The sequence below is a fragment of the Anopheles ziemanni genome, chromosome 3 (genome assembly GCF_943734765.1).
Source record: "Anopheles ziemanni chromosome 3, idAnoZiCoDA_A2_x.2, whole genome shotgun sequence".
NCBI lineage: Eukaryota > Metazoa > Arthropoda > Insecta > Diptera > Culicidae > Anopheles > Anopheles ziemanni.
The window spans coordinates 75,573,376-75,587,451 of record NC_080706.1 but is presented as its reverse complement, the minus strand read 5'-3'; the positions used below and the strand labels follow the sequence as shown (position 1 = coordinate 75,587,451).

Here is a 14,076-nt window from a genome sequence, read left to right as displayed (position 1 = left end):
TTGTCGGTTTGGTAGAAGAAGAACATGTCGAAATAGGTAAAACAAGAACGAATGAATAGTCCGTCCGGAAAAGTCAACAACCTCGCGAGCGATTAAACCCCTCATCGTAATCTAATCAAGAGGGTGGAAAAAAAGACCCAAAAAAAGAAGGAACACACGACCACCGAAATTTATTTCGGATTGATAAAGCAATCTGAGTTTGCGTCACTTTGGGAACGAAAAAAGAGTAATAACAAGAGTACAACGGAAAAATATTTTTTTTAATTTTTATTATTTCTTAAAACAAAATATTTGTAGTAATATTCATCACATGTTAGGGCAAAGTTCGTTCAAAATCATGACACTTTCTTACAATAGTTGTGCTAATTATTTTTCATATTTGTTACTGACTGTTACTTACTATGTAGGTTCAACTATTAGATGATTCAAAATTAAGAAAATGTCGTAAAACAAGTCCAAAATATAAAAAAAAGCAAGCGGTGCAAGTAAAATTAAATTAAAACTGAAAATTAACACGTTCCTTGTGGAACATGCAAAAAACCAAACCCTCGTTTGGATATACAAACCCAAACCCATTGTTTTGGGTATTTTGAAACATCGCTTGCTGGGAGTTGATATCGTTTATCACATCCTGGACGTTTTTCTCAAGCAAAGCGTGTCACATTTCCACGTCGGTTGACGTGTCTTTCGGTAACTTCTCGCTGAGGACAAATAGGGCCCTTCTGCCGAAGCTTCCGCATACGCGAACGTCATCAGAGGACGTGTGGTTTTTTTTTGTCTATTTTGTCATATCACGCGGGTCCACTCATGCAGTGCGAGTGTGTGTTTGTATCAGCTCGAGTCTGGTACGTGCCGACGGGCGTGTGAGTCGCGATATCGCCCCGTCGCTGCTTGTCACTCAATCGCTTCCCGAGCAAAACCTTGAACCTGGTTCGTCGACCTTGAGTCGAGCAAATAGGTGTTGTTATTCCTCGCGGTGGAAACGGAGACGGGGCACACGGTGGCGGGGGAATCGGGAGACTTACAGCAGCTGAACACGCCCCGCAACGTCTATCTCGAGTTGCCATGCGAGCGGGAGACCAATTCTTCCAACGGCTCGGTCAACGAACGATGTCGAATTCGGCTCGGGAGAAGATGTCGCTCGATAAAGAAAGACGTCACCGCGATCTAAGTAGCCCAACACGTATAAAGAGAGAGCGAGAGAGGGGATCAGATCCCTCACAAAGTTTCCGCTGGAAACGTGCTCGGCCGTTGATCATGCAAAGTTCTAGCCTACTCGGTTTATTCTTCTTGGATGCGCAACGCCTGTACACCGTCTAGACATACGGTGGTAACTCGCTGGTTGCGGGATTTGCATGAGACGACAACTCCGGCTCAATGTCGGAGGTGTGTTAGGCTTTGGAGAACCAGGGAGGAGGAGGAGTAGTCGGAGGGGATACAGATACAGTAACACTTCCTACCGTTAGGAACTGGAGGTCACCGAGTGGAGGAAGAGGAGGAGAAGGGGGAATGGCACCCGAGAACCGGTACCCCGGGGGGGAACGCGCTGGATGGGTGAGGGGAAAAAAGTCAATAAGTTTCAAGGCCGCACGGCGGAGAATATGGACAGTCAACAACAGGCGTCGTAGACAGTCGGCAACGCAATTAACACGAGCTTAGAAGGAAAAATGTCAATAAGAGTAGCTGCTGAAGGTCACGGTGAGACTAGAAGGGACGTCGTGTTGGTCTCTGAGGAGCCACAGCCTATGTGCACGACGAAGTTCTAATGAGATTTAATGAAATACTCTTGATAACGGTAGTCTTGACTTGGAGTACTAAGATGTTTGACATATTGTGGAAGTTTTCAATGACAGACGTCATTGGTAGCGACGCCTACTAAGCATTATTTTATATTCCGCAATTCAATATCTGATGTTCGTTCCTTCCGCCTTTCTCTTCCGCAGGCATGTCCACTAAATCCGGCCCCGGAGCTGCAGTCAGAGCAGGAGTTCAGCCAGCGGTTCGCGCACGTCATCCGGGGTGTGATCGACTTCGCCGGCATGATCCCCGGGTTCCAGCTGCTGACGCAGGATGATAAGTTCACACTGCTGAAGGCCGGCCTGTTCGATGCGCTGTTCGTGCGCCTGATCTGCATGTTCGACACGTCCATCAACTCGATCATCTGCCTCAACGGGCAGGTGATGCGGCGCGACACCATCCAAAATGGCGCGAACGCGCGCTTCCTGGTCGACTCGACGTTCAACTTTGCCGAGCGCATGAACTCGATGAACCTGACCGACGCCGAGATCGGTCTGTTCTGCGCGATCGTGCTGATCACGCCCGACCGGCCCGGTCTACGCAACGTCGAGCTGATCGAGCGGATGTACACGAAGCTGAAGGCGTGCCTGCAGACGGTGATCACGCAGAACCGGCCGGACAAGCCGGAGTTCATGCAGGAGCTGCTGCGCACCATGCCTGACCTGCGCACGCTCAGTACGCTGCACACGGAGAAGCTGGTGGTGTTCCGCACCGAGCACAAGGAGCTGCTCCGCCAGCAGATGTGGTCGACCGAGGAGGACCATGGTGCGGTACTGTCGGATGCGAAGAGCCCGGCCAGCAGTACCGCCAGCTGGAGCTGCGACGGCAACCAGGTCGAGGTGGAGATCGCCAAGAGCCCGATGAGTTCCGTCTCCAGCACCGAGTCGACGGAGACGTCCTCCTCCTCCTCGTCGTCATCGTCGTCGTCGTCGGAGTACCACCATCACCTACACCACCATGGCAGCATTTCGTCGGCGTCGTCCGCGTCGGCCCCCCTCCTGGCGGCCACCCTGTCCGGGGCGTGCCCCATCATCCGACATCGGGCAAGTTCCGGCTCGTCGGCCGAGGACGATCTCATCGGTGGCACGGCGCAACACCTCGCGCAGAACGGGCTCACCATCACGCCCGTCATCCGCTCGGTCGGCTCGTCCTCCTCGTCCTCGTCGGCCACCTCCACCTCCTCGTCCTCCACCACCAACCATCACCACCATCATCACGTGTCGCGGTACCGCAAGCTCGACTCGCCGACCGACTCCGGCATCGAGTCCGGCAACGAGAAGCACGACCAACCGTCGACGCCCCACTCGCTGCTCCAGCAGCACCAGCAGCAGCAGCTCCAGCAGCACCACCATCACCTCCATCACCACCACCACCACCTCCACCACCACGCGAAGCCGGCCAGCAGCGTCAGCAGTGGATCGTCGTCCTGCTCGAGCCCTCGCTCCTCGCTGGAAGATCAAGCCCTCGAGGATACGACCACCTCCCAAAGCAAAGCGAACGGTCCTCAGCTGCAAACGCCTCTGCAGCAACAGCAGCAGCAGCAGCAGCAGCAGCAACAGGCTGCATCGGCCACGAGGCACGCCAGTGTGGACAACATGCCGGTGCTGAAGCGAGTGCTGCAAGCGCCCCCGCTCTACGACACCAACAGCCTGATGGACGAGGCGTACAAACCGCACAAGAAGTTCCGCGCCATGCGCCACCGGGAGAGCGAGGCGGAGGCGGTCGTGGCCACCTGTTCCTCCTCTTCCTCCTCGTCGTCGTCGTCGTCGTCGTCGTCGGCGAGCAGTAGCAGCAGCTCGTCGCCGGCATCCAGCGCTCCCCACCGAATGGAGACGACCGTCGTCACCGTGCTGGCATCCTCTTCCTCGCCAAGGCCAGCAGCCGCCGGCTCGACGACCTCCACCACCCAACAGCTAAACCACCATCACCTCCACCAGCACCAGCAGACACCTCCACCGCCGCCACCCCAGCACCAATCCCAGCTGCACATGCATTTAACGCGCCCGCAAACGTCGTCCACTTCCTCCTCCTCCTCCTCGTCGTCGTCGGCGAGCGCCAACCAAAGTTTCCTGCAGCAACAGTCGGGTTCGTCCTCGTCGGCACTGTCCGCCGCACTTCGCTGCAGCCCGCAACCGGTCGGCCAGCATCACTACTCGTCGCTCTCGAGCACCCACTCGGTGCTGGCGAAGTCACTGATGGAGGAGCCGCGCATGACGCCCGAGCAGATGAAGCGCACCGACATCATCCACAACTACATCATGCGGGAGTCGGCCCAGGAGCAGCACCAGAACTATATCAAGCAGCAGCAGCAGCAGCAGCAACAGGGTGGACTGCTCGTCTGTGGCAATGGCAGCGTGTTCCAGCGTGCCTCACCGCACCTGACCGTGTCGGCCGTTTCGCCCTCACCGTCCTCGTCGAGTCCGGCCGGATGTCCCTACGGAGGAGCGAGCGCTTCCACCCGATGGCATCCGGGAAGCAGCAGTAGTGGTGGTAGTGCCGCTGCAAGTGTCATCACCACGACGGGACTGCGTGCCCAACAAACGCCCCCCTCGCCGGGAAGCAGCAGCACTAGTAGTGGCGCAGGAACTCTCACCCCACCGGACACCTCGTCCTCGTCCTCGGTTTCCTCGCCGCCATCCGCAGCGTCGCCCTCTTCCTCCAGCATCCGCTACTTCCAGTCGCCCCACTCGACGATGACCTCACCGGCACCACCGCCGGCATCACCTTCCCCGCGGCTGCTCGAGCTCAAGGTGGACATTGGTAGTACCACCACCACCACCGGTGGCATCCCTGCCATCGCCACCACCACACTCACCTCCCTCGATCCGTGCCAGCAACCGTTGAACCTGTCGAAGAAGTCACCCTCGCCCGCACCGCACGTCGTTTCGGTGGTACAGCGACCCATCTCCGTCGTCGGTCCGGCTCCCTCTCCGACGCCTTCCTCACCGGCAGCGACCGCGGTCGTCGTGGCCACCAGCAGCAGCAGCAGCAGCAATGGCCCCACCATCCACAAGATCCTGCTCGAGGCATAAACACCCGCTTTAAACGGGGCCCCACCACCATCACCACCAATTGCAATTAAGTTTACTTCTAATACTTTATATTCCTCCAGTGCGAACACGAAAGTGCGTCTGTGGGGGGAGGATTTCCTAGGGAGAAAGAAGAGAAAGAAGAAAAAACAAACCACAAGAGGCAGACATATTAGTGCGTACGAAAGGGGTGGGAGTTAGGAAACATAATGGGCAGGAAAGCGGGCATCATCCCACAAACACGAGTGGAGGAGGGTTTATAACAGGTGGAGAAAAAACATAAAACAAACCAACCCACACCCCGCTCGAAATCTAATTGTACAAATTTTTAAATGTATATAAGATGAAAGTTGGAGAAAGGAAGCAAGCAAACCTACGTGTGCAACAAATGCGTGTGCTAGTGCGATACACACGTGCATACACGAACACTACTGATACACACAAACACACACTAGGTGGATAGTACTGGGCGAACTGTACGATAGTATTTTATTGCAAAACAAAACGCAAAAATAACAACCGACGCGAGGGATGTCCAGGAAGATAGGTGGGGACCACTTCCTCCCACGAGTTTGTCCGCAAGCGCCAAGAAGAAGTCGCTCTCGTCCAAGTCGTCCCCGTTTGAAGCGCCCTTCATCCTCATTTCGGAGGGAAGGGCAGCAAACTATACAATGCGAAGCCAAAAAAAACTAAGCAAAGCGCTGCTAAAGTGTGACTGTGTGTTTGTGTGTATGCGTGTGTGTAAAAGAGAGAGAGGAAGAGAGAGTGAGTTAATACAAATTATTCGGCGGATGAATAGAAAGTGAAGGAAGGACTCCTATTTTGCTCCAACAGATCTCGATTTTTTGTTTTTAAAAGAAACTTTCAACCGACCAAGAAGAGGCGTGTAATGGGTGGGGGGAGAGGGGAGGGAAAGGAAGAGTCCCGAACGAAAGTCAAAGTAGTGATGGAAGTGGAGTGCACGCAACCGGGACACACTTTCTTCCTTGGGTGCTTGGGCCGGTTCGCAAATCGGTGCAAACAATCCTAGTGTGATGTGCAAAAGCGGGGGGAGCATGTAACATGTAGCCAGAAATGGAGAAAACTATGGGAGAAGAAGGAAAGTTTAGTAGAGTAAAGTAGTTTCGTAGCAGTAGCGATAGTGCAGAAAGTAAGCAGTGGTTAAGTTATGCTGAGGAGAAAGGAGGTTGCATTAAAAAAGAAGAAAAAAGATATATCTACAACCTAGCTGGTCTACAATTTGTGTGAAATGGAAATGGTAATCGAGAAAAGGAAAACAAATTAGAAACAAGTTAGGATGTAGCGAAAAAAAAGGAGAAAAATCAACAGCCAAACTATAAGTCGAGGGTTATCATGCAAGCAAATAAACAAAACAAAACAACACGAAATCCTAAAAACACACAACTTGAATATGATTTCAAGTTTTTTGTACAGTAGCAATCTAGTAACACAAGAGAATAAATTGCGCATATACTGGAAGGAAGAAACATGAGGAATAACAGTGAAGAGAAGCAAAACTAAGTGAAAAAAGGTTCCATTTACAAAATGCAAGAGACACTCAGAGAGTTTAAAAACAGACACACACATATTAATCCGTAACAATAGATGTATAAAAATACACACAGACAAAAAGAGAGAGAGAGAGAACTACACTCAAGCATTATTAAACACACATCGGATTCACATTCAGATTAAACAGAGAGAAACTATTTAACAAAGTGCAAATGTGTGTGAACCCCTGAAAGGTCACTGTTGTGCACAAAAAGTTTTTATCGATTGACACACCTAATCACATTGAACGGCAGGTGTTTGGACCGTTTGGACTGTAAGCAAAGAGGAATCAGCATTAGGGTACGTGTGTGAAAGATGTTGGATGGGGGTGGAAGGACAAAGTAAAACTTTTCTTATACAATACAGTACACTCCTACCGTTAAACGCTGAAATGTGCAAGAGTGAAGAGAGTAAAACCGTGTGTTTATTCAAAACAGAAAACTATTGAGTGCAACCAACTACAAAGAAAAACTATAAAATGGAAGCGAAAAGCTGCTGATCTAGTTTCGTGTACATAGTTCTTAGCATGGAGATAAATTGATATGGAATGCAGGAAAAGTTTAGCCAGATGAAATACATTACAGAAACAAATTCAAAAAAACAAGAAAAGTCACACCTCTTTGTAACGAGCAAGAATGAAGGGACAAAGAAACGCAGCAAGTGGAAAAGGGCATGAGATTAAACAATAAACAAAACAATGAAAATGAAACTATAATTCCGCCAGATAGAGATAGTTTAACATACGAGCAAGAGAGGTTTACAAAGATGCGCAGAGTAATATTACGTGTTAGGTGCGTGTAGAGTGGAGAAAACTTGAGATTCTTTAAAAAAAATAATGGAAAGCAAAAGGAGACAGTTCAATGAACAACAAAAAAAAAAGAAATCGAAAGCAATGCTTAAACCTGCACATACATACATGCAACAACACAAAACAAAAGATGAAAAGCATACACAAGTAGAGCAGAGCAGATGGGTAAGGGAAGGAGCAATAGAGGGTAGGATAATGAGCTAGGTAAAGGACGACGGATTCAATGATACTCCTGTATTTGTTTCACATTCTCCCGAGTGGTTTTTGTCGAACGGTTTGAAAACAACAAACATTCAAATGCACTTATCAACATACAAACGAACCCAAACCAACCTCAAACTAAACAAAAAAAAACATACACAAACATTTACACTATCGTGAATACACACACACACACACACACAGATAAGCTTGCTTTTTCCACATTTCATGTATTATTCTTATCCAATCGATTGCGTTAGGTTGAAGAGTGAAGACGAAAAAAGGCTAAGGAGGGCGAATGCAACAAAGGCGAACTCTAGTTGTTTAAGCGATATTAGACATCGGAAACAAGTCGATCTATTTTCCCTTGTTTGCTCCAAACTACGCTCCGCTTCGTCACCCATTTCCAATCATGAGAGCGTGGCGTGTAGGAAATCAAAAGCAAACAAAACAACACCGTGTGGAAAAAGGGCGTAGTGAGATAAAAAAAAAAGATAAATTAAAAGTAGGTTTACAATTATTATATTATTCTAATATTATTCTAATTTTTAACGCAATACGGTGTACATAGTTGTGTAAAGTTAGTTTGATCCAATTTTAATTCTAAAACGCGCTCCCAGGGAAGAGAAGGAACGAAAACAACCAATCGAAAATCATAATCCCACTTGTAGTGGACGACAACTCTTCCACTCAGCATTCTATCGAGCGATTCCGAAGGAACGACACCGTCGTTTTCCACTTCGCGCCTAGCTAAAGCTTTCGTTTTTTCCCATCCCTCCCCCTTTACGTTAGTATCCTTCTTTGCTATTTACTACTCGTGTACTCGTGTGTTCTACTATAAAACCACCTTCCCTTTATTACTACGCCACGCTAGCCGTGCTGTTACTATATCTTAAGCGTCGTGTTTTCAATTTAGTTTTTTTTTCCAATTTTGTTCTTTTTCGAAAAAAGAAACACCGTGTTTTTCTTTAAAATTTGTTCTTACCGTTTTCGTTGCCTCTTATATCGTTCGTGTTTTCATGTGAAACATTTATTTTATTTATTAAACTTCTTTAGCGCAAACGTTAACTTTTGATTCCCTTTTACTTTGTGGCCCAGCCTTGTTGGACGCCATTTTGCTTTTAAATGTACGGTTTACTCATCTTTATCCTTCTGTTTTTTTTTAAACATACTGTTCGCTTAGATTTTGTTTAATATAGCAGTCTTGTTTCGCCTGTTGCTTACTTCTAAACACTCAACAACGGATATTAGTGGAAGTTTTCATTTCTGCTTCTTTTAGCGATTCGATTTATCTCCCGCTCTTGATAATTAGTTTCGTTTGGGAAATGGAGGTGGAGAGAAAGAGACGAAAAAGAAATAAAAGAGCGAGGACGATCGGTACTGTGTAAAAAATGAAAAGAATTCACTTTCAAAACCCGCTAGTGTGTAAGAGATTTTAAGTCCGTGTTTTTTTTTTCCTTATAAGTTACTGGTAAGAATGAAGGACTTTGAGGAGAAGTCAGTGACGCAAGTGATGGCAATGTGAGGAAATCTAGCGGATAAGCAAACGAGAAGACGAATGAGAAAACAAACAAAAAATATACACACAAACACACAACACGCAAAACAAAAAAGGGATTATGTGCAGAAGGTAAAAAAACCATTTCTTATTTTTAATTTGTAAGTGAAGACAATTGAGCGGAAGAAGAAAGAGTTTCCTTAATTGATTAAATGTGCGTTTTTTTATTTATACACCATAAGACAATTAAAAAATAAACTGATTTTAATACAACAAAATAAAACAAGAAAAACCATAAAAAATACATTGGACGCATTGATTTGTACGATGGGTTGGAGAGGGTGGGGGAGCAGAATAGTGGGAAACTGAAAGAAAGCACTAAAAGCAATGACAAAGAAAGAAAAGAGCAAATATTGTAACAAATATAACACGTGATGGTTGAGGCACTAACAATGAAAATAACAGAAAATCTAAGAATCAATGCGGTATTTACCGAACGAAACAGAGAAAGCTAACTGATATTTTTGGAGACAAAATGAGGGGGAAAATTATCATAACTATCTGGTGAATATTATAAGCAGGGAGAGGAGCGTACTAGTAGATGCTTGTTTGGCGGAATGAGACTGTTAATTCATAAGGTTCTTTCATTATCAAACCGTAAGCAAATCAAATGCGCAGGAAATTTTGAAAACAAAACTGAAACTTCTAGACAGAGGGATTCCCTTTCGAAGTGGAATGAACTAAAAATGTGCAAAATATATTCATTAAGACGCGTGCGTGTATGTTGAACAGAATAAAATAATAATTAAACCAAACAACTATTGACTACCCAATAAGCCGATAGTATGTAGGAAGATGTAGCTGTGTAACTATTATCAGGTTTGGTGGTCAGACCCAACGAAGGAGAGAGAAAAACAAAAGAAAGAAAAAAAAAGTCAGCATGAAACCATCATGTCAAATAACTTCATGCATGAAAATAAAGTAAAATATTAGAATACAGCAGAGAACAGAGATTCATATTATACTGCGAGACTAGCAAGCAGGAGCAAATGATACATTAACTGCATAAGAAAACCAAGAAAAAGTATTGAAGTCAGTGCAGAAAACGAACGCATGATAATAAAAACAATAAAGTGGAACACGCAGAAAACAAGAGCAGAAATAAACGAGTGGAACAAAAGTAAGTTTAGAAAGGCAGTGTAGTATTTTGACCAGAGGAACAACAAATCTACTGATCATTCAAAACTCAAACCCCATAAACCTGAAAACGAACTGTGAAACTAACAAGATAACGTGGACATCCAAAACGAACACAAACGAAAGCAAAAGAAATACATGAGACATGGTGGAGATATAATTTCAGACAGAAAAAAAACACAAATCAAGGATAAATCGAAATATGAGGCAAAAGTTTGGTTGGCAAGGGAAATAAAGTATTAAATTATTGCTTCATTGTTGCATTTAATATGAAACCAGTGTGTTGTTGTATAGTTTTCTTTCAGTCATTCCGAACTGTTTATTTCTTTCATGTTGGGCCTTTCCATTTTTTGTAGAAAATTATTAACCATTGCTATTGCAGTGCTAATGTTTTGAATTAGTAACCATTTTCCACTTTATTGCTATTGCCTAGAAAGAAATGGGAACATTTAAAAAGATGGCTTAAACCGAGGACAATTATTGAATAGTGGGAAAAGGAAATACAAAATAACACACTCCATGAATACACGGTGATCGCCGTCTACGAATGAATCGGTTCCCTCGGTTTCGCCGCAAACAGGTGCTTCGGAACGGCCGGTGCGGTAACCGTTCGGTCAGCTTCCGGCGTTGAATGATTTGGTACACCGACCAAAGCCTCCTCGGAACCTCCCGCCGCACTTGGAGGCGTCACGGGTGCATGCTCCAGGCTGGGCAGAATGATTCGGTTCGGTTTTCGATCGGCAGTATCGGCAGCGGCTGCGAGAAACGGATTGAACGGACGCCTCTCTTCCGGTTCTCTTAGCGCACCGATGCCACCATTTGCGTCGGCGGCCAGAGATCCGTTTACACTAGGTTGTCCGGCACTGGATGATGATGGAACGGAACCATTCGAGGCGGCAACAGGGGTAAGGCGAGCAATCTCAAGTGAAGAGTGTCCGGAAGGATCGTGTTCCGGTTCCAGGGCCAGCGAGTGGCGGATCGCGGGCGTTGCTTCCCGGTCATTTCCGGTGACACTAGTTTCCGATCGAGACGTCACGGCATCGCCAGTCGGTCGATCCATCGATTCCCGTTCCACCGGGGGACTCCCGATGACGCCATTCCGATAGCCGCCATTGGAAATGGTGGAAATCGGTGCGCCATTCGTGGCCGGATGTCGTGGAGCGTTTGGAAATGATACGTAACTCAGTGGCGTCGACGTGCTGTGGTAGACGTCCCTCTCCCGAAGATACTGATCGTACAGGCCATCCAATGCCCCGGGGACGGTACTCCTGGCCACCGGTATCATGAACCCATTCCCATTGGGAACACCATCCTGGTGGTGATGGTGATGCTGATGATGGTTGTGAAGCTGAGCGACCATGGTTGCCGTCGGTTCGTACGTGTGCTTCGGGTACGTGGCCTCGTCATCTTCACCCAGCGACACACCGACATGGTTCGTGCGGACGTGGTAGGGAAAGCTCTTGTTCGCTCGCGATGGCCACGTCAGCCAGAGGAACGCCAGGTGGCCGACGAACGCGACCGTCCCGAGGGCCCCATGCATGACCGACTCCCGAACCCACGGATCGAGTACGTTCACACCGAGCAGCGTCAGAACGGGTCCACTCATGATCCAGAGCGAGCCGAGTAACGTGAAGGGATAGTAGAAGGGTGCCTTCTCGGTGAACTTACGGATGGTGGCGGCGCAGGAGTACATGAAGAAGCCCCAGCCGACGCAACGCAGACCGGCCAGCCCGAAGCCGGCGGGCGACTCGTACAGATTGAGCACTTCGCCCGGATCAAACGCTTCCGCCTGATAGATGTACAGTGTGATATAAACCACCACGTACAGATTGATGAAGATCGTGATCTTCACCGTGGCGCAAGTCTTTAGCCGAGCCCGGGTAATGGTGTAGCCTACGAAGGGAAAGATAAAAACGAAGTTTTAGAACGAGACAGTTTTTAGTCTGCGAGGAACCTGACAAGTCCGGAAGATTTGAGACTATTCCACATTTCGCTAATGGATCATTCAAAAGTGTCCCTTACCCTTAGCCATCAGGAGCAACAACAGCAGGAAGGTAATCTCGCTGGCGCTCGTGAAAATGCCACCAAAGTTCGGGAATGGTCCAATGCCGGATACCGCGTACTTGGTCCAGGTGACACTAAGTAGCAAGACACCGAACCACTGCAAGAGCACGCTGAGAGTAAACAGTCGATAGGTGCAGTGGTAAAGATGACGTGCCTTAAGCTCAACAGCGCAGATAAATACGGCCAACAGCAGCATGCTGTACGAGATCGATTCCGTCATCAGGATTGGAGGGATATCTAAGGAATAGAGAGAGAGAGAGAGAGAGAGTTCAGTTTGATGATTGTTCCGGGAAGGAAACCTCAGTAAACTGTAGACATTCATTGATGATTAAGCACAAAGTTTCTGATCCAATCAAAGTAAGCTCTTGAAAATTCTTGAAACTCAAGACTCCGGATTTGTTTTGTTTTTCTTGTGAAATGTCTATAAAGTTCAGTCACATGGTACCTACACATTTCGTCAGCGGAAAAATGCTCGTGCCAGAAGTCACCCGGTGGTCCGTTCGTCATTCGGAATCGATACTTCACATCCAGTCCTCGTCCGCTTCCATCGCAGTTCGCAATGGCGATATACCACCAGCGTTCCCGGGAACTGGTGAAACTCCCAAAATTGCTGCAGCTCACGATCAACCGATCCTTGTACCGTGCGGATTCACTGGTTCCAGGAGCCGCTCGACGCTCTCTTATAGTCCCATTCGCTACAGACTCTTCCTGCCAGAGGGCGGACTTTCCCTCACCATCCGGGAACAGTTGCTCCACCAGAGACCGATAGTCGGTAGTGTTCTCGAGAAGATTTACAGCACCATTATCTCCAGCGTAACCTCCGGCAGCCTCACCCTCGCCGGTGGCCATTGTTGACGTGTGGAACAGCTCGTAGGCCACTCCATCTTCTGTCCCGTTGTCCGGTTCGTATCGCTCATCGAAAGCAAACTCCGGCTCGTAGGTGCTCGTCTTGAGAAATTGATCGAAGTACTGTGCATCGTCGTCCGGAGGCCTAATGTCTCCTCCGGAACTGCCCGGTCGGGCGGAGGACGGAGGATGCTTGGTGCTAGGACTACCACCATCCTTAGGTAGTGGATCATTCGGTGATTCCTTGGGTGTGGGTGTACGCAGGAAGCACCCCGAGTAGAGATTGTACGGAGTGCGTGGCGACAGCGTGACGATCTGATTGTCTTCCGGGTGCAACACGGAGAGTTTTTCGGTACAAGTCTACAAAGGAAGGCACATTAGAGGCTATAAACATCAGAACCAACCATCTGGAGTTCAATACTACCTTATCTGTTTTGTAAATCGCTGGCCATTGCGTTCGGTCGTCGTAGTACAAGAGTAGTTTCAACTCCCCCAGCTTCTTTTCATACTCGATCAAATACTCATATCGGCCACGGCCGGAGAGAAAGCAAAATCTGGCCAAAAAAGCCCAGTTCTAGCGAAAGGAAAGTTACTGAAAAACGCTAAACTCATACAGTACGAATGTGATACTTACGTCGGATGTTTTCAAGTGACCTTCGACATACTTCGTTTGACCAGTTGGAACACTTCCACTGCCCAGCAGCAGCAGGATCCCAATCCTGACCAGTGTCATTTATAACTTCACCTACTGTGTGGAACGTCCTTCTTTGTTTAACCTTTTACTATTGCTGTGTTTTTGTACAATAAATCACTTTCTAAACTATCGAATTTTAATATATCTACACACTGTTTTACTTCCTAGACAACTTTTCTTTGCAAGTGCCACGAAAACATTAACAGGATGGTCTAAACGCGGACCCGCGAACGGCAACGGTTGTGATTTGTTTGCGCTTTCGTTCCATTGCTACGGTTGCCAGGGAAAATGTGTTGTTTTATTTGGAAGTGCGTGCGTCCCGGGGAAACATACCGATGAATCGGTGCTTTGTTTGTCACTATTTCGTTATGATTTGAATTTGTTTGCACTG

General features: G+C 47.5%; 2 protein-coding genes across 2 annotated transcripts in view; one reads left to right on the top strand and one right to left on the bottom strand.

Annotated features, from left to right (window-relative positions):
- The window catches only part of LOC131285484 (ecdysone-induced protein 75B, isoforms C/D), a 111,134-nt gene extending 106,305 nt beyond the window's left edge, over window positions 1-4,829 (top strand). The window contains exons 5-6 of the mRNA XM_058314342.1: window positions 1,944-3,644; window positions 3,741-4,829. Of these exons, the coding sequence (XP_058170325.1) occupies window positions 1,944-3,644; window positions 3,741-4,829 (2,790 nt within the window). The remainder of the gene's footprint in view (window positions 1-1,943; window positions 3,645-3,740) is intronic.
- Window positions 4,830-10,622: 5,793 nt separating this feature from the next.
- On the bottom strand, window positions 10,623-13,724 carry LOC131285483 (uncharacterized). The gene is made up of 5 exons (XM_058314341.1): window positions 13,626-13,724; window positions 13,416-13,565; window positions 12,595-13,351; window positions 12,104-12,382; window positions 10,623-11,974 (listed from the first exon to the last, which is right to left on the bottom strand). The coding sequence occupies exons 1-5, from the start codon at window positions 13,722-13,724 to the stop codon at window positions 10,623-10,625; spliced, it is 2,637 nt and encodes an 878-aa protein (XP_058170324.1).
- Between the last annotated feature and the right edge of the window lie 352 nt (window positions 13,725-14,076).

Bases quoted from the DNA above. Each gene is read 5' to 3' on its own strand.
- LOC131285483 (XM_058314341.1), bottom strand. From the start codon at position 13,724: ATGACACTGGTCAGGATTGGGATCCTGCTGCTGCTGGGCAGTGGAAGT. The intron at 13,352-13,415 runs GTAGTATTGAAC...CTTCCTTTGTAG, and splicing joins CGATTTACAAAACAGATAAG to ACTTGTACCGAAAAACTCTC. The intron at 12,383-12,594 runs GTAGGTACCATG...TCTATTCCTTAG, and splicing joins TTTTTCCGCTGACGAAATGT to ATATCCCTCCAATCCTGATG.